The 25,275-nt window shown below is 39.8% G+C and overlaps 5 protein-coding genes across 5 annotated transcripts; 2 read left to right on the plus strand and 3 right to left on the minus strand.

The window, feature by feature from the left end:
- Window positions 1-1,892: 1,892 nt before the first annotated feature.
- On the minus strand, window positions 1,893-7,049 carry ATC70_006728 (uncharacterized protein; the record flags this gene model as incomplete). The annotated part of the gene is made up of 1 exon (XM_064825999.1): window positions 1,893-7,049. The coding sequence occupies one exon, from the start codon at window positions 7,047-7,049 to the stop codon at window positions 1,893-1,895; it is 5,157 nt and encodes a 1,718-aa protein (XP_064687513.1).
- A 1,782-nt stretch (window positions 7,050-8,831) lies between these two features.
- On the minus strand, window positions 8,832-11,846 carry PFA4_1 (Palmitoyltransferase; the record flags this gene model as incomplete). The annotated part of the gene is made up of 10 exons (XM_064826000.1): window positions 8,832-9,086; window positions 9,149-9,243; window positions 9,300-9,880; window positions 9,940-10,619; window positions 10,678-10,756; window positions 10,813-10,962; window positions 11,021-11,170; window positions 11,228-11,364; window positions 11,423-11,570; window positions 11,638-11,846. The coding sequence occupies 10 exons, from the start codon at window positions 11,844-11,846 to the stop codon at window positions 8,832-8,834; spliced, it is 2,484 nt and encodes an 827-aa protein (XP_064687514.1).
- Window positions 11,847-12,634: 788 nt separating this feature from the next.
- TIM23_1 (Mitochondrial import inner membrane translocase subunit tim23) lies at window positions 12,635-13,090 on the plus strand (the record flags this gene model as incomplete). Its single annotated transcript, XM_064826001.1, has 4 exons — window positions 12,635-12,682; window positions 12,745-12,829; window positions 12,901-12,965; window positions 13,028-13,090. The coding sequence occupies 4 exons, from the start codon at window positions 12,635-12,637 to the stop codon at window positions 13,088-13,090; spliced, it is 261 nt and encodes an 86-aa protein (XP_064687515.1).
- A 951-nt stretch (window positions 13,091-14,041) lies between these two features.
- On the plus strand, window positions 14,042-15,687 carry ATC70_006731 (uncharacterized protein; the record flags this gene model as incomplete). Its single annotated transcript, XM_064826002.1, has 3 exons — window positions 14,042-14,132; window positions 14,198-14,333; window positions 14,388-15,687. The coding sequence occupies 3 exons, from the start codon at window positions 14,042-14,044 to the stop codon at window positions 15,685-15,687; spliced, it is 1,527 nt and encodes a 508-aa protein (XP_064687516.1).
- A 1,077-nt stretch (window positions 15,688-16,764) lies between these two features.
- ATC70_006732 (uncharacterized protein) lies at window positions 16,765-17,481 on the minus strand (the record flags this gene model as incomplete). The annotated part of the gene is made up of 1 exon (XM_064826003.1): window positions 16,765-17,481. The coding sequence occupies one exon, from the start codon at window positions 17,479-17,481 to the stop codon at window positions 16,765-16,767; it is 717 nt and encodes a 238-aa protein (XP_064687517.1).
- Between the last annotated feature and the right edge of the window lie 7,794 nt (window positions 17,482-25,275).

Genomic DNA, 25,275 nt, shown 5'->3' on the forward strand with positions numbered 1-25,275 from the left:
TAAGGATGAACGATTTCAGAAATCCATGAATCCTCATTTTGAGTATTATGGAGGCTGGGCTATTGATAGTTTAAAATACCGCCTTTTTTTTTCTTAGCATGTAGCTCAATTCAAGCGTAAATTCGCTACCCTTGTCAAATATAACCTCTTAATTACATGTAACAGATTAATAGGTAAGGTGTTGGCGAACCTCATGGTGAAAATTGCTAATTCATATCTTGCTTTGCTGCCTTGTAGCAAGCTATCAAATTCTAATACTTACCTTGCGGTACATTGATAACAGTGACGTCTTTTAGCCTCAGCCTTTTATTAGCATTTTTTCCTTTTCTTTTTTCGTCTTTATATATATATATATATACATATATATATATATATACTATACTTCGCAAGCTCTCTACTCATGAAACAACGCTACCTTTGTGAATAGAATTGAATCAAGTATAATTGACAGTTATGCAATAGACGTAAGATACAATGTTAACGCGTTTTATACCGTGGTTTTACTTGGAATAACTCTACTAGGGATTTATTTTTGATCTTTTGCTGTGCACTGGCTGCACACTTGGCGGTGGCTGCTTTGATGGTATATCGTTGCTTCGGTGGTTCTTCTCTGGTGTTTGCTTATCCTGTGATCTGTTATCTTTGATGTATGCTGGTTCTCTGGTCTATCTCTGGTTGTGATGCTGTGGTAAGAAGTGGTAAGTATCTTTTTTTTTCTTGCGGTCGCAATGATATAAACTTCTTTGAACGTTTGTACTACTGCTTCCTTTCCCGCGATAATGCATTCATGCTGTTTGCTTTATTGCCTTTTCTTTCTTTTTTGTTGGCTGTGATATGATCAGTTCAACAAATACTTGCAATGTTGTTGCTTCGTATTCACGAATAGCAAGCATGACACACTGCTATATAATTGTATTGCCCTTCTTGTGATACTTTGTTATATAACCGTGGATTGTTGTTTGTATTGCCTCTGTCGCTTCACATGAAAACAACATTGGTCTTCATGTTGTATTACACACTTATACTGCTTGCAGTGAAATCAGGTTTAATGGATTTCACAAAAAAAATAAAGCAAAGGTAAAATACAATAGAAATCAACTGTATTTTATTTTGTGTATAAAATGAACTGAAGATCCTGGAATTGAGTAAAAAAAAGAAGAGTATTTATACATTTGCATCTGGCTTGTAGGATTAGTGATGATAGAGAGCAATAGGTGCTGCTATTGCGATATCTGGCAAATGTTGTTGATGTTTGATTTAAAGTGGTAGTCAATGCAGGAGCACTGGCCATAAGGGTCGATTTGAGTAACCTTGCTGGGCTTGGGTGAGCTATCGTCATAGCATGATTTAATGTAACCTTGATGGTTTAAAGTATGATGTTTGTTATTGAAGCATGGAATCCTTTATCTGGGATATTGTGCAACTATGGCAGCAGGGCATAGTTGTCATATTTGAATATGCTTGTTATTGATTTAATTCTATTTGGATAAAGATACCATCACCTATTACGACCATCATGGGTGTGATTGAATACACTGTGATCAGGAGTGATTCATTCACACGATGTGCGATATAAGCGTGCATCTTTACTTTAGTATTTTTAAATGGGTTTTTGATGTACATTTGAGCGCTTTCATTAATAGATCCAAATAGCATGAATTTGAATGAGTGCTATTTGATGAACTTTGGTTTTCAATTAAGTTGCGTTTGGGTGGCTATTTCATTACATTGCCCCCAGCTAAACTTTTTGTGGGGAAAAAGTTGACAGAGATATGAATTTAGACGACCAAAAGTGATTTGATTGGAACATGTAGAAGGAAGGAAGACATAGATATAAGCAAGAGCAGAGAAACAAGTGCCGAAGGCAGTGGAGGAAGGAAAGCTGGAAGCTACTAATGTTTGCGGCGAGTGTTTTCGCGGCTTGTGTGATCAGTGCCTGCTTTTCGCTTGTTACCAGCCTGTTTTGAGGGGCGTTTGTTTGTAGGTAGTGGTGCATGTCTTTGATGTTGCAGTTCCTTGTTGAGCTTGACCTTTTCCCAGTATTTTTTGATTGGAATGGGAGAGGAGAACAGATCAGCTGTAATGTATTCATTTTCACGTTCAGAATAACCAGCCCATTTAACTAGGTATTCGATCTCATCATCATCGCGGTAGCGATGATCGCGAATGTCCTCAACTTCAAAGATTTCGTCTTCAATGGTAGTTTCATCAATGTTGACAGGTTTGAGTTCAGAAGGAGTATATTCACGATGCATGAGAGAATTGGTTTCGTCTTTTAGAATGTAATTGCCAGCTTGGGTACGCTTGACAACGAAATATGGGCCAGCATAGAGAGGCGCGAGTTTGGATGAACGACCTTCTTCAAGGCGGACCATGACAGGAGAGTCAAAGGCTAGTTCAGGTAGGATGTATCGACGTTTATCCATACGCTTATTGTATTCCTCAGCAAGCCGTTGTGTACGCTCTTGGAGAGCAGGAAACACGATGGTATTCATGTGTTCGATACGCTGTTGGAGCTCTTGAATGGATAGTGCAGGACGTCCATTGAGGTTGAGTTTATTTGGATTGGGATTGACGTTAACTTGACGAGCAAACATGAGACTGAATGGGGTACTGGCAGTACGCTCTTTGACTTTCATGTTGAGTGCAAGTTGGACGATGGGTACGCGATCATCCCAGTTATGCGTGTCATTACCACACATTTTGCGTAGCGTATGCTCGAATTGTTTGATAGCGTTCTCAGCACTACCATTGGATTGTTTGTAGTAAGGAAGAGAATGTCGCTGCTTGATGCCAAGCGTTTTTGTGAAGTGATCCATGAGATTGGATTTAAATTCCTTGCCGTTGTCAGCTTGTTGGATGCTAACAGCAACACCATAGTCACCATAGATGGATAGTATGGCTTGAGCGACTGTAGCGCCATTTTTGTTAGGAATTGGACGAGCTATAATGTAGCGAGTACAGAGATCAATCACAACCAGCACATAAACATTTCCCTTATCGGTGATCGACATAGGACCTAAGATATCCATAGCAATGTGATCAAAGGCGTCAAAGCTGACGATGCTTTTAGCAGGGTTGAAACCTCGACGAGCGACGTTGTGCTTTGCACATTCAGGACATGCTTTCAGTATTTCCTTGCAATCAGCGTAGATGGTGTTCCAATGTAAACCCAAATACGTGTGGATATGTTGAACCACAGACTCAATGCCAAAATGGCCTATTTTATGTGCATCTTTGATGATTTGAGCCCGATCTGCTTCTGGAGGAGCAATGTAATCCGTTGTAGAATTCTGGAATTCTTTGCCATTTAGTTTCACAGCAAGTACGTTGAGATTGCGGTCCTGAGAATAGACTGTGCGTTGACGGTTTACTTCAATCTTTTTGTTGGTGTCCCTTTTGATCAGAATGAGCTTATGCAGTTTTCTCATCTGTCGATCATTTTCATCTTCCAGCCATTTGTCTTCATCAATTATTGGATATACCCTTGAAAGAGCATCACAGAGAACATTTTCAATGCCTTTCACATGTGAAATTGTGAAGTGAAATTCTCCCAAGATTTCCAAGTAGCTCTGGAGCGTACTGTTTAGTGAAGTAGATGTGAACATGTAGGTCAATGCCAAATGATCGGTCAGGACCTCGATATCATTATGACCCCACAGTAGCGATCTAAATTTGATGAATCCAAAGACAACAGCGGCACACTCTCTACGGTTTGTAGACCAGTTGCGCTCAGCTGAATTGAGAGATCTGCTTACAAATGCAATGTGCTTGATTCTACCCAGTTTATCCTTTTGATAAAGACAGGCAGCGATGCCATAGAGACTAGCATCGCATTGGAGGAACATTTTGTCGTCCAACACTGGAGCATGCAGTATTTGGTTTGAGAGCAGTATTTGCTTGATGGTATTGAACCGATCAGTATGCAATTGTGTCCAATTCTTTTTTACGTCACTGTCATTTCGAAGACTATCGATGGGCTCAGCAACCTTGGACAGCATGGGACAAAAGTTTCGCAGATGGGAAACGACACCCATAAGCGAGCGAACTTTTTTTGCAGTTTTGGGAATGGGCCATTCGTCTATGTCAGATAAACGACGCATATCAATCTTTTGTATGCCAGGTCCAACCACAAAGCCTAGTAAAAAGACTGATGTCTGGAACCATGAACATTTTTTCACATTGATGCGCAGGTTGACGGATGTCAAGCGATTAACGGCAAGATTGATAAGCTTGATGTGGCTTTTCTCACAGATACTATGCAGGACACAGTCATCTATGTAGTGTTCGATGCCACCCCATACTTTGGTTGGATCAACTTGGGAAGGATCCATGTTCTTTTCCATTTCGAATTTCAGTTCGTCGGATAAACCAGTGAATAAAATTGACATGCATTTTACGAACAGAGAGCTCATAAATTTTAGGCCAAAAGGGGCCCTACACCATCTGTAAAAAATGCCATTATGCGAGAATATAAGGGCGTTGCGAGATGCTTCATGCACACCATACGAATAGTATGCTTGGTGTAAGTCAATTTTACTTATTATGCGTGCGCTAGAAGACACTCGTTCAAAGATTTCGTGAATCTTGGGAACCGCATAATTTTCATGGTAATTGTCATCAATGGACGCATTGATGCGACGAAGATCACAACACACTCTCAATTTGGTGGGTTGATCGTTCTCATCCTTCTTTGTCACCGTAATCAGAGGTGAATGGAACACTGATGAGGGTTTGCAGCGTTCAACAATCTTATTTTGAAGCCATTCTTTGATTTGTTTGTCAATCTCGGCATGCGAGTTGATGGATAATGGATACTGGCGAATGAAGCAATCCTTGGGATTGGATATAGGAACATGCACTACACTTTCAGGCATGGAACATACTGCGTCAGCAGGGATGTTCTTGTTGGCATTCAGAGATTGTTCGATCTGTTGTAGAAGGATGTGACGTTCCTGAGAAGTACCATAATCAGCATTTTCTGGATTATAGACGTTTTCAGTGTCATAGTTTATATTCTTGAATTGAGCAATTTCGTTTTCGGTGTCAGGAAAGCAATGAGCTACTCCACTAAGATAGATGTTGAGGCGAGGCAAGATGTCGACTCCTAGGAGTACATCAAACTCTTCATCCATGGAATCATTGAAGTCAATGATTTCAAAGGAATGTTCAAATGTGATTCCATTCATGTAAGTTACTTTGATGGGTTCGGTGCTTCCAATGCGTTCAGCTTTAGATGCACTACCATCTTTGTTCATGCCCAAAAAGGTTAAATAACCACCCAATGCTTTGACATTTTTGATAGTAGAGAATTTTTTATTCAAAACGGATTTGTTAATGATGCTAACATCTGAGCCAGGATCCACCTTTCCGATGATTCTAATGTCATTGAGAAGCAATGGTGTTATTAAATTGAAAGTGTTTTTGTTTGATGTGGAAGACTTACATTCTTTGTCTTCCATAGCCTCGCGGAAGAGGTCACTTTCGCTGGACCCGGAGTCCTTTTGCTTTCCTTTGCCATTACGGGAATGACGCTTTTGTTTCTGACTACTGGAGCCAGTTGTATAGGGTCGATGACCACTATTTTCTCTTCTCACGCTCAACACCTTGAACGAACCCTTCATAGCTTGGTACTCAGTGCAAGAGTGACCGTGGAACCAAGTTTTGCCACACCACTTGCAGAAAGTGTTTCCGCTGGCTTTCTTGGGTACGTTTGCCTTTTCAACTACACGTCTTGATGAAGAACCACCTTTGTTCAGACGACAGTCCTTCTCGTGATGTCTGGCCTGAGAGCCTCCATGGTTTGAGCAGTAGTAACGAGGAGCAGAAGAAGAAGCAGCAGCAGAGGAAGAGAATCCAGATGAACCGGATGAAGAGGACGAAGCACGAGAACCACCATGTCGCTTTGCGTTGACAAACGAAACAGGACACTTTTGACTGTTGAGGACGTTCATGGCACAGGTGACAATCTGACTGGCGGTGAAGTTAGAACACCCAGGGAAGTGAACACCGAGAACAGCGTTGATTTGGATCTGCCATTCATTGGGGAAGCCGAGCAAGAATGTATCGCCAAGAGTGGTATCTTCAGATGAGTAGCCTGCCTCCATCATAGCCCGAGCGAAACGGTTGTAGTACTCCTCCGTAGTTTCTCCAGATCGCATGGTAGCGGTTTGAACTTCACGACGAGCATCCAAGCGTAGAGCAGCATTACTGAACTTGGACGTGAATTTTTCCTTAGCCATGGACCACGACTTTGCTGTCAGCAGGTCTTGATTCAACCAGAGATCAAGGTCGTGTGGAATCGTGAGTGGAATGTATCGCCGCCATACATTTTCGACAGCCTTGCCTGAAGACGAAATTACCTTCTCAAAGGAGCGCAGAAAATGGTGAATCGAATCATAGGAGATTTCGTTGGGAAAGTACTTGGTGGCATGCGAACGAAGTTGGAATTTAGGTAGGTCTTGCTTGGACAATGAGATGCCCTCATTGTCACCAGTGAGTGATGCGGTGACATTAGATTCGGATAGCTTGGCTGAGTGTTTGACAGTGGAGATCAGACGATTCAGGTCCTCAATCTTGGATCGCATATCTTCAATATGCTTTTGACTGTGCTCATTGTTCATATCAGTTCCCTCGACCATGTCCAGCAACAGACGTACAAACGAATCCCGACGCCAGACCAATTTCTTGATGGAATTCAACGTGCTAGAACCAGCAGCAGAGGAGGATGCATTACCTGATGAACATGATGTCGACGCAGACAAATGAGAAGTAACTTGAGATGAGGATTCACCACCATCATTGGGAGCATGGTTAGCCAAAGCAGGAACAGGAGAGGATCGCAATGGCATAGCATCCATCATGGCAATATCCTCTTGATGGTTTGAAGGTTGAGGTTGTTGTCCGACATCAGTACCTTGATCCAAGTGGATGGCCTGGACTTGCTGCCTAGTGTGCTCAATGGTATCGTCACCAGGTTGACGTTGAGCAGGAGAATCTTGAGCAGAGGGGACAGAAGGAGAGCCAGAGTTGTTGGTATTGTCAGACATTGTGATAAGGTTTGTTTAATAAAATATAGTTTGAATATTGTAAAAAATGCAGTGAAATCAGGTTTAATGGATTTCACAAAAAAAATAAAGCAAAGGTAAAATACAATAGAAATCAACTGTATTTTATTTTGTGTATAAAATGAACTGAAGATCCTGGAATTGAGTAAAAAAAAGAAGAGTATTTATACATTTGCATCTGGCTTGTAGGATTAGTGATGATAGAGAGCAATAGGTGCTGCTATTGCGATATCTGGCAAATGTTGTTGATGTTTGATTTAAAGTGGTAGTCAATGCAGGAGCACTGGCCATAAGGGTCGATTTGAGTAACCTTGCTGGGCTTGGGTGAGCTATCGTCATAGCATGATTTAATGTAACCTTGATGGTTTAAAGTATGATGTTTGTTATTGAAGCATGGAATCCTTTATCTGGGATATTGTGCAACTATGGCAGCAGGGCATAGTTGTCATATTTGAATATGCTTGTTATTGATTTAATTCTATTTGGATAAAGATACCATCACCTATTACGACCATCATGGGTGTGATTGAATACACTGTGATCAGGAGTGATTCATTCACACGATGTGCGATATAAGCGTGCATCTTTACTTTAGTATTTTTAAATGGGTTTTTGATGTACATTTGAGCGCTTTCATTAATAGATCCAAATAGCATGAATTTGAATGAGTGCTATTTGATGAACTTTGGTTTTCAATTAAGTTGCGTTTGGGTGGCTATTTCATTACACTGCTGCTACTGTTGCTCCTGCAACTGTGCGCATTTGTGTTCTTTTACATCATCAGACTGTTATCATGCACATTGCTCATGTATGTATTTTTGTTGCAATAACAAGAATATAATAACGTGAACATTTTTAATGTTTTATTCATAACATACTTTCCTTTGACTCACTTCGTGTGAGCATTCTTTTTTTTTCTTTTGCCTACATATACTACTATACTCCTATAGTATTATTATGTTCGCTTCTTTTGTTATTATGTTTCTTTTGAAGCATACATCTTTATTACGTTGTGTGGATGTGCCTATCCCTGAAGCTCAACAAGACTTTATCCGAGGCTAGGAGGTAGATAGGCTGCCTCCACTTGGTTATCGCTACTTACTTTAGTGATGATTGAGGGTCTCAATGCCAGTATTTAAAGCTAGGTGGTGTAAGTAAGGCATGCTCTAGCACCTGGGGGAAGTTTGATGATAGCAGCGGCTATATTGCTACTATAGCGGCGCTTAAAATTTTGCCTCACATCAAAACAGGGGGAAACCCTCGCAAATTTTTTTTAGGCTAGCGGAGTTTTCAAGCAATCTGATTGGCTAAGAGGTTGGAACAGCGAAGGGTTACAACTAGTTAATCTCCTATTGATCTGTCATTTAACATTATAGTGTGTTTGTAATAAATGAGTATCCAAACAAACTATTTTCTATTGAATCGTATGATAATAAGGCGCAGTAGTAATTTAATTAGATATCCTTTTCAGAATCTCATGGGATAGATGCTTCTTACTAGGTATTATTATTATTAGAATACTGTGTTGTTTACGTTGTTATTACAGCAATATTTATTAACTATGTTAATTAAATAAATAAGTAGCACTCAATTATAATTTCTTAAAACTCTGATGACTCACATTACTGATATCAAGACGAGCATAACATTAAATTTAACAAGTCGCCTTGCGCCTTAATGTAAATTCAATCTTTTGTTTAATGTAGGTCAATTTATAAGAGAAATGATAGATTGTATAATACATAATAGTAGGTGTGTGGATAATTACGTTGACTTGTAAGGGGGATTAACTAATGATACAGTGCTTGGAGCCATTTGTTGAGGTAGATTTAGTTCTGTTAATAGGGCATTCACCTCATTTGCACGCATTGGAGGTGGTTTTGAGTGAGCTGACAAGGAATTGCTCTGCGTTGAATCGGTATCCATGTCGTCATCTGCTACTGTTTGAGCTACAAGTGCCTCTTTCAGTGTTGCAACTCGAATACTGTTTCGTTTGTCTTCCATTGCCAACGGAGATCGCTAACATTCATAGACCGTTAATAAATAAATAAACTTTTACAGATGACTCTAAATTGGCTAACCTCCATCTCTGCGTGTTCCCAAGGGCTTGATAACTTGGGCTTGTTATTGGTGGAATCTATTAAAATCCTAGAGCGAATGGTTTGATCACTTCTCACTGAAAAAAAAAAGACTTAGTTTGAAACCCCCGAAGAAGGATGGCCAGCAACTTACAAAATGCATCAGAGCCCCATTCAGCAAATAGCTTGGCCTCCAAATCTAGTCCATGTGTGTCCGTTTCGTCTCGAAGATTTCCCTCCTTTGACATCAGCTCAACAATGGTGCTACGATCAATCCATGCTGTATTCGCTTTCGTAGCTGCATCGTCAATGCTGATAGAGAACAACTCGGGTTCCTTGATTGTATAGTCAATGGACTCAGTCAATCTAAGATCGTCTGGTTGTGTTCCTCTCTTTGACTTGATAGTTTGGATGTAATCAAATAATGGCTGAATATTGTAAAATTCAGCGACCATAGCAAACCAAGAGATCAAGGCAGATTCAATGGCGTATTGCCTAGTTTGTAAGCTGATTTTGTGTTCTTGGATGCATTGTTGAATCTTGAAAATGAGCGGCACTATTACCACAGTGGCATCCACACCAAATTTGCGATTAAGTAGGCATAAGTATGCGTAAAAGAATCGCAAATCGGTAATATTGAAATCAGAAATCAAGACCCAATCCAACATAGCGTAAATGAGTTGATTTACAAATGTATTGTCTTGTAGCTCTGTTAAGGAATGTTTGGGATATTCGCTATACAGATCAGCAACGTTAGACCAACTACCTTAATATCAAACAAGATGACATCTTACTCTGTGGATTCCATAGACACTTTGGGTGGGATGTTTTGTAAAAAGTCATATAGGCATTTGGCAACGTTCATACGAGTTTTGGCGTTCTTGTCACACAACAAGCCAAGGGCTGGATTCCAAGCATCTAAAGGTATCTTTGTACCAGCAATTCTGATCTCGGCCTCACTTGAATTGGGTGAAATAGCTGATTTCGACCCCTGGACAACACTGTCCAAGCAGCAGAGTACGATTGATCGATAATCATGAATCAACAGTCCATCTACTTGCTCCAAAGAGGTGTTTGTGCGCAATTTTGATGTCAAATAACCGATCATATCATTCAGCTGGTTGTCATAGTAATTCTGCGTTGCTAGGCCACCAATACAATGGATAAGCCCGTGCTGTATCAAATTGGCATGACCGGTCGTCTTTTCTACATCAACGACAGTATCTTCCTGGATTTCGTTCTCACTGACAGCCGATACGTTGAATGGATGATATTGCGTCGATTTGATGAGGAGCGTAAATAAACTGTTCAATACTTCCAAGATAGAGATGCCAGCAAGAGGAACATTTGCGTTGAGAATGGAATCCAGCGAAGAAATCAATGATGCATGTTTATCGTTCATAATGTCCTCTTGCTTGTTGAATGTATCCAAATGCTGTAGTAAATCGGATACCAGCAGATGTCTGTATTGAGGCTATACAGTCGAGAAGCATAAACATTGCTGTCGTATACACTGTCAAAGCGCTTCTTACCTGTAGAGAGTCCAATACTAACTTCAGAATTTTCACAGCCAATTGAGGGGGCCACCAGTTCTCCTTTTCGTCTAAATAACTAGAAGAGCATCTTCAATTGTTTGTTTTTTTTTCCAAACACAGTATCATCCTTACCTGAATAAAGGAACAAGGGAAAGTCTAACAGAGGGGCCAGTGACCTTGTTGAATAATATAGATATGGTGTGTGCTGCAATTGACTCAATCACTTCAGGGCTAACTTTGCTGTTATTCAAAGCGGAATCTCGTATGTCCACACTACCATTGCTAAATCAAATCATCTGCATGAGAATATACTATGTAAGACACACTCTTCTTGTATTACCTTGTATCCAATGTTGTACTGGTTGGTTTAGAAGCAATTGTGATCATTAAGGGAGGGAATAAAATGCTTAATTGCATCTTGAAATTAGAAGATTGTAGGGCACCTGATGTTACAGCAGCTTGAACAGCTCGATGGCCGATGTAGCTCATTCTATACAGGCGTTAGTTTTGAAATTACATGTCAAACATTAAATGTATGCAAGTTTACTTTAATGCAAACGCTACGTCTTCGTTAGTATAATTGCAAAAACCCGAAAATTTCTTCAAAAGAGATTCGTAATCTGTTGTGAAGCTTGAGTCAACACCGAGTGTACTTCCATCGTGGTAGCTACAAAACACAATAAACTGCAATACCCAAGTTAGTGCTGTATATAAAGACATTTTCTTTGCAGTTGGTATTTACTGTTTCGCAGCTACGATCGATGATCTCGATGTCTCTTGTATCAAGTAGCAAACTCAGTATCTTTACAATATATTTTGAAAAGATGTTGAGGTCTCGATGGCAAGTTTGAATCAATGCTTTTATGATTTGCAACGACACTATGTTCTGACTATGTGATCAATTGGCAATGGATTAACAAAAATGGTCGATTGGCATAGACATTTGAGGATACCTACAATTTTCTTCCTTTTCTAATGTCTTTTTCGACTCGTTTCTGTATAAATGAGCCGACCTTTGTCAGCTTTGCAGGTTTTGAGCTCGCATAAAATGTTAGGTAGCTAAGTTCGGAAGAACGAGGTATAGTGCTGCCGTCTTTGACTGGTGGATAGCAATTGTTAACTAGAGTAGCATGCTTTACATGAACGCAAGGAATACAGCTAATCATTATTTCTGGAATGATTAGTATGTAAGGAAAGGAAAAGGAGTGTGTGGCAGAGGGATGGAAAAATGAGGATTCTAAACCAAAAGGGAGAGAGGAAAAAGGAAAAACTGAATAGCATCATTGCATGTGTCCAGTGCTCTTTCTGTGTGTTTCGGAGTTACCCGCCCACCACAACATTTGTATACATTAACAGCAGGTTTCTCATTCATGGTTGATCTCTTGATATTTCGTCGCTTCAGCATGAATATAAAGAGGCAATAAGCCTAACCGCATACCTGTACGATGCTCAAATGTTCAGGCAAGCACCCTCGCATTGCAAAAAAAAAAAAAAAAAAAAAAAAAAAAAAACAGATGTCTATTGTTCTGTTGAACGTAGATCAGTGTATCCAATGGGCTTATATCAAATGCCATTCAAGCGCAGCTCTACATTGCCATGATATGACATATGTTATCGATCAAGATTGACGTATTGCTTACAGCCTTAGTATATCTTGGCTCACTATCAGTTGCCTGACGAAATCATGGCGTTTGGATCAACATCCAAGATCCCAATGTAACAATCCACCCAGCAGATCTTTTCCATTGGATTCGTGAACGTCTTGCGAAACATTGGATTACCTTGAATCCCAGTTATGATGAGGGTGACGTAAAGAAACTACAAACGAAACTTTTTCACTAACCAACTACGAGACACGAGGAGGAGGAGGAGGAGGAGAAGAAATTCCCAAAGTATGCGGGGGTAAACTTATTTTGTTTATTTCAGTGCTTTCTTTGTTCAATCGAAATCTATCATGTCTACCGAAAACAAAATCCCAAGTGAAGATATCCTGGCACAAAAGGTATTTCAATGTGGATGGCCATGATGGATTCGCAAATGTAACATTCTTCCATTGTGTGATAGTGGGACCGCACCATCTCCAATTTCGTTGTGAAAACTGGACTCGGTTTGAGTGCAGGTATCGTTGCTTCTGCTCTGCTATTCAAGAGTATGTATTTGGTTTTAGGAATGATAAAGAGGGATGGATTTTGTTTACTAACACTGAGTATTTACTGTTAGAACGTACCTGGCCCATTGCTATCGCCACTGGTTGGGGTTTTGGTGTTGCTTATGCTGATGCTCAAGTAAGAGAGTGTAATCAATGCCATTGCTAGTTGATCAATTGACCATCTGTTTTCTCTTTTAGCGTATTTTCCACCCTTCCAACATTCCAGGTGCCAAGTTTGAGAAGGAAAAGCCTACTGCGTAAGAAATCACTATATCCATCGTTACATCTATTGCAGAGAAATCATAAACAACTCGCGGGATGATCAAATAGAACACGTATCAATAAAAAAAAATTGCATGACGATAGTTTTGAGGGGGGGGGGGGGGAATGAGTAAGGTAAACTATCGACTGGGGCTGGGTAAATGCAAGCGAGATCGTGAGCGAATTGAGAATGGCGTATATGGATCATATCAGCTGTCAATCTGTCTAGAAGATGGCAGTGTTTATAGAACAAGGACAGCCATCTTGGCAATGTATCACTTGGCTTCTCTGCCATTTTAAGTGCATTGGAGTTTCGTTGAATGCTATTTGCCTTGTGGTGATAAGAGGGATACCATCCAGAAAGCAACATATGTGATATAGGAACACTGACATGCAAGTTTTGCAATCTGTTTGCATTTCCAACATTGTCATTTTGACAGCTCATGGTTCCTCAGCTTTCGATGCTGTGTTATTCCCGGGACAATATCGACATGTCAGTAAGCGGCTTTGAATGTTCGGCTAGTTACAGCCTGTATATCAGAAGGGATTAATCACAAAACCACTCCCTCTAACTCAAGCCATAGTTAATGCTAGTCTAGGTTAGTTGCTATATTGAAAGCTGAGATTCCAAGTTTATTGAGCATCTTGGAATGAGAAATCCAGCAGAGTTGGATATTCTATTCATCTGAGCAAGATAATGATATTGCCATTGGATCTATTGAGATTTGCGCTCTGCTATGAGCTTTGACATTATACGCTGGTATTAAATTATAGAACACCTGTTGAAGCTTGAATTGCATGATCTTCAAGCAACGATGGTTGACAGCTTGATAGTTGAAACTAAAGGACTGTTTCGGACTGCACTTTCTCCATTGTAATGCCTTCAAATGGAGAAAAAAATGCATTTTGCTATGCCAATACTCATCTTTTGATACAAGACTTTACTCTAAAATGAGAAGAAACCTCGATAAAAGAGCCAAGAAAACCAAAGCACCTGCCAAAAAGAAGAAGGAGCCCGAAACGTTTGAAGAGTTCATGGACGGTAAATTGGAGCGAATGACACTACAGTGATCCATTCTGACAGACACACGCGTGTGCTTCTTTTAGAGGCTATTCACAATGAAGAGCAAGGTGAACGTTACCAAACCGGAGACAAGGCTCAGCGTAATTATGAAAGAGCAGCAGATATGTATGGCAAAGCTTCAGCAGCAAATCCAAAGGATGCAGATTGCGTTTATAATTGGTAAGATTGATCATTTCATAAAGGCGGCACATTCATTCAACACGCAACATGTAGGGGTCGAGTTTTATTCTTGCTTATCAACTTCTTACCATCCCATGCGTCTCCTGAAGAGAAACTGGAAAAAGTAGATCAATCTATCGAGAAATTCAGAGTGGCATTGGATCTGGAACCAAACAAGACTGATGCCCAATTTAATTTGGCTCAAGCACTTCATCAACGATCAGAAATTCTGCAAGAAACAACAGAGATCGAGAATGCCTACGCCGCTTCTGCTGTAGCTTTACAAGAAGCAATTACATTGTTCGACAGTATGTATGATCTTCAGGAAAAGGAGTATTTAGAGCTGAATTCATCTGAAGAGGAAGAAGAGAAACATACTCATGACCATGAGCAAAGTGAGCAGCCCACAACTGCATCAACACCATCTGAAGAGTTCACTACTGTCACCAAAGTAGAACCCACGACAGCCTACTCTCTGGTTGAAACCTTATTGTCTACTTCGGAAACCATGACAACCATGGCATCCATGCTCGCTTCATACCCTGCGTCTATGGATCTGTTTAGCCGAGCCAAATCAAAGCTGGCAGCTGCTGAAAAATGGTACTCTCAAATGCCCAATGAGTCAACAGACGACAATGTGGATGCAGAAAAACAGAAAAATGCAGCCCGTATTCAAATTAACTCAAAGCAATCAGCAATGTACGCTGCTATGGCAGACCGCTCATTTTTGGCAACAGGTGTTGTGGACAGCACGCTGTTTGAGAAATCCATCGACCAACTGAACGAGATTGTGACAAAATACGACAAGAAGAATGTGGAGGCACTTTGTGATCGAGGCGATGTCCTATCTTCCTTTGGACAAGCTATTCGTGAAGTCGCTGATAAGAAGAAGACGGCACTGAATCCTGATACAGATGGTAAAGAAGTATGGAAGCTATACGCTAATGCCATGAAATCATTTCAAGAAGCTATGGCATTGGAGCCCAAAAACACACATATTCTAAACAAGATGGGCGATTTGAGTATTACTCGTGCTGCGTTGGATTTGCCAGTTGCTAAACGCAACCAACGACAGCTGCTCGATAATGCAAAGGTTTACTATCGAAACGCTGTGCAAGTTGATAGAGATGCCTTGACCAGTGGCTACTTGGGCTGGGCAATGACAGAATGGGCCCTTGAGGAGTGGGCAGAGGTCCCTGATAAAAAGGAAGATGCCATCAAAATCATAGAAGCCTGGATCAGACGGGGTGGTCATGGTGCTCTGTTCAGCAATTTGGCTGACGATAATGATGTATTAGACGAAGATTTCGTTGATTTCATCATGGAATCTTGCTTTGCTAATGAAGAAGATTGAAATCAAATAAAATCCTTGTTTTAGTTGTAGTTGGTTTCTGGAGCTTCTTTTCTTGTACATTTTGCTGATTTGATGAGAAAGAGTGTGGGGTAAATAATGACGAAATGCCATGATTTGCAACAATGATGAATACTAGAATTTTAATAGGAATTCCCACACCATGAAATCGCTATTCAAATCAAAGGATAAACCATCTAGTTCGCCATTGATTTCCCCATGTTTTTCAAATATTTATGGCAAGTAATGTTACGCAAACGGGGCCTGGGAATGGCTTGGATCTACCTGTTATTTGCCTGGCAACATTCAATAAAAATAATGGGGGGGGGGGTATTGATGGTGTAGTAAGGAAGATAATTTAAGTCTATTCATTGTATCCCAAGACTAATTTAATCCGGGGAGCTTATATCCATTGCGATAGAGTATCAAACTTTAACGAAATGTCAAAAGGGGATAGTTTCCGCTCCACATTGGATCCATTAAACAGGATCTATGGCCTGTCATATATGTAGCAGAAAACACAAGTCTTTTGTGTATGCCATTCCAATACACAAAAACCTCTCTATAAGCAATTTATCCGTTTTTGAAACAATTATTCAAAGGCTGCAGTTCCCACGAAATGATTCAGAACGTTTTCTATATTACATAAACAAATGCTTTTCCAGAAACAAGGTTTCTTGTATGACGCTGGACGGGAAAAGAGCAACTGGTATCACTTGAGATAGCCCCCCCCCCCACACTATACATCTTGTATACGCACTTATCAAGCGATTATTCACAAAACGTCTCAATGCACAGGCACCAACTTTTTAGTCTCGCCCACCATTTTATGGGATCCCGCGGATGAAGACAGCATTAAAAGATCAGAAACGTTGATGTGTAAGACATGTTAGAACTGGTATTGTATTAATAAGTTGTTTCAGTGTAATAATAAAAAATTTAAATAGAATAGAAAGGAAAGAGGATTAGAGAAACAGAGAGAAGAGGGGGAGGGGGATATATGGATGTATGTTGCTAGTATTACAAGGCGGATCTGTTTGAAAGGTGGTGGTGAATTGAAAATGGGTAATCATGATTTGTCTAATTGAGACGGCCAGTAGGTAAAAGGAAGAAGGATGAATCCTTGGTCAAGAGACCTGACAAGGCATTATACCATGCAATGACAGCTGTGACAACACCAAATGCACCACCAGCAACTTGGGTGGTCAGACTATGGTTGAACTCGGCAGCTGACAACAAGACAAAGGTGATGAAGAGACAGAAGAACATGCTGACAAGACCCACACTTGAGCGGTGAGATGCGATCAACATGATACCAGTGAAAATAGCCCAGGATAAGAGGTAGATACCTAATGATTGCTTCAATACGGCAGTCTCAGGATAAGATCCCAAAATGTTGAAGCCAGGGATGAAGATACTAGCAAACGACAACCAGAAGCCGCCATAACTAGAGAAAGCAGTGGCACCAAAAGTATTGCCAGTACGGAACTCCCACATACCGGCCAACAATTGAATAAGTCCACCATAGAAGATGCCAAGACCGACAACCACATTGTTAGGTCCATCAGCAGGCACGCCAGCACCAGCATTATGAAGGGATAAGACAAAAGTGGTCAAAGCAAATGAACTCAAACCCAAAGGACCAGGATTAGCAATAGTAGGGGCAGCATAAATAGGGATGGGTTGTTGCTGTTGATAGTGAGAAGCATTATTGAACTTTGCTTCCAGATCACTTCTGCTGTCATCAAGATGGATATTTTGATTGTTGTTGTTAACTGCTGCTGCTTCAGCTGACATTTCTTATTTGTATATGAGTAGAGTAGAGTATATAAAGACGGAAAATCTTATTGGGATTTGGAAGCATCTCTTTATATAGCTTTTTTTTTTTTTTTCATGACCAACAGCATCTCCTCTTTGATGATGATTAGAAATCCGGCAAAAATTGGGGGTGGGGGGGGGGGTGCAATGGACACGACAGAGAAATGAGCAAGGTTTGCCTTGATTTAGTTAGGTAATACCTGCAATAACAACTAACATTTTTGTTCGAAAAAGAGAATATTTAATGATGATACGACACGCCTGTTCTGATGTATTATGACAGATACGTGTTCTGAATATAATTCTCCTTTAAAGGATCATAAATAAAGCAGAAACTAGAAACAAAACAGGGCACGAAGCTTTTTTTTTCCCATGCACCAAGCAGGATGAAAATATACAAATTGCCTTTATTTATCCATTAAATGTCTTGCCGTCGATGACCTTGTACGCACATGTACACACAAACACATACAAACCATCACTCTGAGCATCTATTTACTACGGTTCTTATTGGCATCGCGTATTTTGTTTGCAAATATAGTGGTATGATTGGCTTTAACCGGAGCCCATACAAAATCCAAATGAAAACTTTTTTTTCATAGGTTTTACACGGTTCTCCTGCCTAATATAGACTACCTCCCGGCCATTTGAATCATCCGTAAACACCAGGCAAGAAGGTTATACTATTCAAATTGCTGGAAATATATTTGATACTGTGAGGCCGCGTGGGAATTGGATTGTGTAATGCAATTCTCACAGGAAAATAGTATAGTGAAATGCTGAACATTTGTAGGTTCAATGCAGCGTCAAACAAGAAGCGAGACATTTCATGGCATCCCAAAATATTGATTGCCTCATTTGTTTCGGATCAAGAACGTAAAATGATGGCCATGGCACCGATATCGGTTCGGATGAGTTACTCTGTATGGCAACAAAACCCAATACTGCTGATCTCTATATTTGTTTGTCAAACATGAGCTTAACCATTGAGTTTGTGCTATATGGATAATTTATTTCACTGATGAGAAAAGGCTGGCCGTTGGTGGCAAGTGCTGGATGTCTTCATTGAAAGCCAGTTCTGAAGCGGTGTGGTGCTGTCCTATAGAAGACATCTAGCACCCCCACGGGAGTCGACCAATGGGACATGTAGAACTTACATTCGAAACAGCTCAACTTATGAACGTAGAAAACATCAGGTTATGTATATGGTTATGCAAATTCAACCGATTTTCCATCCTGTTCCTGTTTATGTAATGTTGACCATTGACCCTTGATTTCTTTTACCCACTGCCTTTTCTGTGTGATGTTGAAGATTTTAAAGTTCTCACATGTATTACAGAACTCTGTTCTTCCTTGATGAATAAAGTAATGATCCCTCGGCAATGCTATACCACATTGAACCTTATTTCTTTAGTAATGTCAGTTCATTTTACTTGCAGGGAAAATCAAGGGAGAAAATGGGGAAGACAAGGTAATTCAAGCGCACAAACTGATTACTTGTAATTGGAATGTTTCCATTCGAAGGATTTCACTGAATGACAACGTTTTTCCGACTCTAGAATGAACCCTTGGACCCTATTCCCTCATCTCTTCAGGGTCTAGCTCATTGCCTTGCTGGTTTTCTTGAATGAATTGTGTCTTTATCATTACCTATGTCTTCCACCATCAAATGTTTTGAGATTCATGCAATGACATTTGTGCTACTTATCATGTTTAATCACAGAGATTATGCTGAATGTGCGCACATCCAACATATAAAGCAAGATTGGACAAAAACTGCATTGCCTAAGCATGTAGTAATATCGAAATTCTTTTTCATAAAGAACAATTCTCTTTGATCTATTATTCAGTGACATAAATACGCACGGCTCGTCGTTTTTCCATCGATATGACCTCCGCTACGAGTCTTTTTCATAAATCAAGCTCATTACACTGTAGTTTTGGATCGCCATAACAAGTATTTCCAATTAGACCAGCGAGATCAGCCTGTCATCTCGAGTATCTTATCCCAGCTTGAGGTTAGACAGCATGACATTCAGGTCTTACTGCTGTAAACTATAACAAGTCGGACATTGATGGTTAATGTAACCTTGACAAACGGGATTGATCGTAGATAGCATTGAGTATTACGAAGATGAATAGGGTCAACTTGCGAGATTTCCAATAGTATTGAATCTGATAGATTTGGGGAGGGTGGGATATCAACCGCAAATCAAGCAAATCATACATATAAAAAGAAGGTCAGTCAGGTACATGATTCTTACAAATCAGCACAACTTAACTTAGATGAATCAATGAAATATACTGTACTATCGGAAATCATCGGTATATATGGCATATCTCTAAAAAAAAAGCCGATGCTTTGGATGAGCAGATCCATAAAAGCCATCGATTAAAAAGACAGTTAATTTATTAGTATATTGCCTTATACGATGCTAATTCTCCAAGATGCGGCGACAATCTTGCAGCTTGTTTTACCATTATCTGTTTTCAAATCAATCATCAATTTGATCTGATGTAAAGGCCTCAGTCGGCGCCGTCCGTAATTAAATGAACTTCAGCACAACCCAAATGTCTGTTCGATCTTGCATAGTTACTAGGGCTATATCAAATATTCATATCTATGCCTCTCCATACTGGTATTTAGATACTCCAGTTGTGGACAATATAAGAGCACAGGTTAAGAAAGTCGCACCTATCTGTCGATTTCATATCAACCAAACCTTGTATACATACTTGAGTAACCAATACGTTGTACACCTAAAATGGGTTGTACGCACTTTCTCTTATCAGATCTTGCTCCTCAGGCCATCTTCTAATAAATATACTGTAAAACATTCAAAAAAAAGTAGACAAACAAATCATATTCTTTCAAAAATTTAAAAAATTGATTACTGTACAAGGTGAATAAACCACCGGCAAAGCCAGCATTGGGGAGGGGGTTTGGGGGAGGTGCCAAGCCCATCCACTAAGAACATAACGCATCTAATTCAACATTTGGTAACATTGCCCTATGAGGCGGTTTTACCTTAGCGAAGTGAAGGTGAAAAACCATGGCAAGTAAGCATCTAACCCAACATTTGGTAATATTAATCTCAATAAGGGCTTTACCGTAGAGAAGCGAAGGTGCAAAACCATAGTATTCAAGCAGCAAATTCGGGTTTTCATTTCCATTGTTAATAGGCTTACCAGCAACATAACGCATCAAAATTTGCATGAAATAGCTTTACCAAAATCAATATGCCTCCTATTCAAATTAAAAATTGCACAGGCTATGGAACTACCCTTCCAGTAAATTGCAGTTACCAAAGATGTGATTCATGCTGTGTAAATAAAAGCTATTATAAAGCAAAACACAACCAAATTGGATGGTTTTCAAGCCTTCGTATCTTGACATGTAGACCTTTCTGAGCCGCCAGAATAACGTCAAACAATTGTACTTGAGTAGTAGTAACTTACTGGCCCCTTTGCTCAACTTTTTGAAGACCCAAAAAACATGGCCAAAAATCGACCAAAAACCATGAAGGGTACCTCATGGTTTTCATCAAAAATCAAACAATCGCATTTTTCACCTTGAATATGAAGACTTTTACTATGGTATATATCAAACCAAAATGTTTCTCTCGATCCGAAGCAACTTCTGAAACCACTTTTATGAGGTCTTTATATGCAAAATTTTGACATTTTGGCCAAAAACCTTATTTCGTATTTTTTGGAATTATTCAGTAAGTTCAGTCAAAACATCCATTTTACTTGGCATCATTAGAAGCGCCTTGAAAAGTACTCCAAGAATGTATTAGGAAGCGTAGGGTAATTATCACAGTTTATGTAGTCAAATATCATTGAATAGATTAAAGAAGTCGAAAAGAGACAATATCTGTCCAATCTTAAACAAAAAAAAAATCTGAGTTTGAATCAATTTTGGCTACAGCATGCTGCTGGCTGACCTAAATGCCTTTCTTTTGATGACAATGGTGATTGCGATGCTGATTAAATGGGGATTATGTAATTGAAAGAACAATCAATTAGCATGAATTCTTTATTATTTGGTTTTATTAGGAGTTTTCCCCTATATAAATGTCTTTTGCAATGACAATTTCTCAAAAACGTCGCTGTAGTTCTCATAAAAGCCCTGTGTTTACGCATGGCCAGCTCTGTGTCGCCACCTTAAGAGCAGCATCCGCGAATGATATCACCGTTCTGCCGCCAGAAAATGCGACTCGGACGGAGGATGTGTGAACCAGAAGTCTTATAATAATAACACGTAAATGCTGCATGAAAAATATTGATCTGTACCTCCAAAGTTCTGTTTTCTAAATCAAGGTTCATCCCTAATATAGTCATTGTTTAAAATGTACTTTTATACCAGGTTTTTATTATTATTGATTTGAAATGTCTTTGGTGAGAGCCCGCAGAGCGACACCAATATCTAGCGTAGCGAGATAGATCGGCTAGTTAATCTATATGAAAAAAGATTAAATACTTTGCTAATAGATAAAGCGTGATTACTGAGATTTCAGATGTTTTCCATTTCGACGGTCAAAAATGGGCCATTAAGATAAATATAGACGTGATAGACGTAGTATATTGACACGTATCTGAATAGATACAAAGAGAGAAGCAACCCAACATGATACGAGCCCAGCAAAACCAAACACATTAACGTACTTTTATATACACCAGTTCTTGAGCGGTTGAGTGATTGCCGATTTGATGAGCAAATACAACAGTAGCCCGTTTACGTTGATGGCTGCCCTGGAAAAAAAAAATATGATGTGGATAGAATGAAGACCAGGCGGTCTAAACTCCCCAAACATGTTCAGGCAGTCCGTATTGACAACATATCCTAACAGTTTATAGTAAGAGTTCACTGTTTTATCTCTCGCTATTAATGAGAACTATCCATAAACGATTTGTAGGTGTAGATTTAGCTCTTCTGCAATTCCCTTCGTTTGTATCTATTGAAACATTCCGTATACGGACGAATGGCGCGCTTGCATTGCCCCCCCCAAAATAACCAGATATGAGCAAAAGACAGCAAATTTGGACACATTTAAGCCGTGATTTTACGTGTTGGAAGCCATTTTAAACCGCCAGATTAGCACCAAACAGTTACTCTCGCCTGGTAGTTACTTTCTAACACTTTTGTCCAACTGTTTTGGGATCGTCAAAAAAACGACCAAAAAACGACCAAAAACTATGAAGGATACCTCGTGGTTTTCATCAAAAATCAAACGATCGCGTTTATAACCTCGGAAATGAAAACATTTATTATGGCATACGAGCCTTTCAGCACTTCGGGTGGTTTCCTGAGCTACGCTTCGCTTCGGTGGAAGCCAACCTACGTTCAAACGGCTCGCGCTGCCGCGGGCCTTTGGCTAATATCCCAAAATTAATATAGCTAAGATGTTAGAAGAAGAACCCTGATTGTTGATTGATATATAATCACTAATCATATGTGTTTATGCTTCGTATGGTTCTCACCGAAGCGTAGCGAAGGTAAAGAACCAACCTGCACAGCGACAGCTCGAGCTACCGGTTGCCCTTGTGTATCTTATCATAATACTACTACGTTCAAGCTGACCCTCTACTTACACATAAAAACCCTTTATAATATCTGTGGATCTGACTCTTATCTGATGCTCTACATCCATATACACCTAGCTACTTCATATACCGTCAAGTAGAATACAGGTATTTCCATTTCTTAGTCCTCAGTGACCCTAATACAGCAAAATATGAGTGTATTTGAGCTGCTTTTTCTCGCGTCCAAGGCCGTTTTAGATTGTCATAATAGGACTAAACACTTGCTCTCATCTGGCAGTTACTTTCTGACACCTTTGCTCAACTTTTTGGGGATCAAAAAAACATGAACAAAAATCGACCAAAAAGCATGAGGTGCCCCTCATGGTTTCCTTCAAAAATCAAACGATCGCATTTTTGACCTTGAAAATGAAGACTTTTACTATGGTATATCTTGAATCAAAATGTTTCTATCGATCCAAAGCAACCTCTGAAATCACTTCTGTGACATCTTCGTATGCAAAATGTCGACATTTTGTCCCTAAACCACATTTGATATTTTCAAAAATTGCTCACTGAGTTTGTTCAAAACACCTGTTGAAATTATACCATTGGATGCGCCTTGAAAAGTACTCCAAGAAAGCTTAAGGAGTATAGAAGAATTTGTACGGTTTATATAGTCGAATCCTGCAAAGTGTCTATTTTTTTTTAAAAATTTTGTTTATTGATTGATTCGCGTACACTGAGAGTAATAGGTCAGAGTGAAGAGGCGAGTGCAATTTAGATAAAGAATTGGATAACTATAAGCTAACATATGAAGAATAATATACTAAACTAAACTATATAAAAAAAAACTATCTAATAATTGGCTTTGGATTACAGGAGGGAATGGCACTGATCTTCCGCAATGGTCTGACGAACACTGGTTCGAATACTGGCCAATATCGCTGTATGGTCCATAGGAACATTGTCATAGATGAACCTCATGTGGGCAAGCCACAGTTGACCAAGGGTGATGATGAGGATTCGGAAAGGCTTGATTCCAGCAATTTGGCAATACCAAACGTTGGAGAAATCAAGTTGCAGAAGAGCCTCTTTAATATCTAGAATCGAGGTGGTAGGCCACAGAAACTCGAAGATGACTCCCTGCCAAACTTTCTCTTTAGAAGGACAATGAAAGAGGAGGTGACTTGGGGAATCGTTCATAGACAAACAAACTGGACAGAGAGGAGACACAAAGACTTTGGGCATAATAAAATGCAAAAATCGACGGTGAGGAATTCGACCCAGAATGAGACGGTATATCACATTACGTTGGACAGTGGTAAGAGACAGGGACCAAAAAAATTTCCAGCTGGACGCAGAGATTTTGCGCAATGCCAAAGGAGAGACCACAGACGAAAGGACAGCCCGACGAAATGCCTTAGCCGAGGCCTGAACATTACCAAGAGGTTGATCATCAAGGAGACGAAACTGCTCAATCAAAGGAGTAAATGAGACGACTGAATCCTCTAAAGGAGCTGGGCTACAGACTGGCTCGAAGTAAGGTTGAAACTGTGCAAAGTGTCTAAGATTGAGTCGAATTTTATCAAATCTGGCCAATCTTGAGTAGACGATGCAACTGGGGTTCAATTGCTTTCGGCTGGCTGCCTACGATGCTTGTCCCATGAAGAAAATCAATGTTTGTGGCACTAATACGAAAGGGATTGCGAATTGAAAGGCATCGTAGCTTAGCCTGTCTATTGCCTTATACCTTTGAAGCACATCGTTCTAAGTAATGAGTTTAATTTTTCCAATTTGCTTGGCTAAATGTGGATACAAATGAGAAATGTAGAAATATCACTGCGAGTGTGCTCCTTGGATGATATCTACAATAATGACGCTATACGTAATAGATATTCACGAAATAAAGTCGTTTGGCTTGAGCCACTTTATCAAAGTGCGATAAATATTGCTACCCTTTATGAATGAAGCTGCACAATTAATTAATGCTCAATCCATTGATAATGAAATTTCAGGATACAGAATTGAGGTCCTCATTAGACTTTCGTCAGATCAGACGTTTAGTACCTAACGCCCCTTGAACGCAATATTTCAACAAAGAACCTATCATGTATAGAAGCCTAATCAATTATTGAAACAAGCTGATGGACAGACCGAAGCATATTAAAGCTATACCCACATGTATCAAATGTGGATTTTGTGAAGATGGCGTCCACGGAAGCTTGTTTTTTTTGCATCTCTTCCGGG

The sequence above is a fragment of the Mucor velutinosus genome (genome assembly GCF_035048745.1).
Source record: "Mucor velutinosus strain NIH1002 chromosome Unknown tig00001547, whole genome shotgun sequence".
NCBI classification, from domain to species: Eukaryota; Fungi; Mucoromycota; class Mucoromycetes; order Mucorales; family Mucoraceae; genus Mucor; species Mucor velutinosus.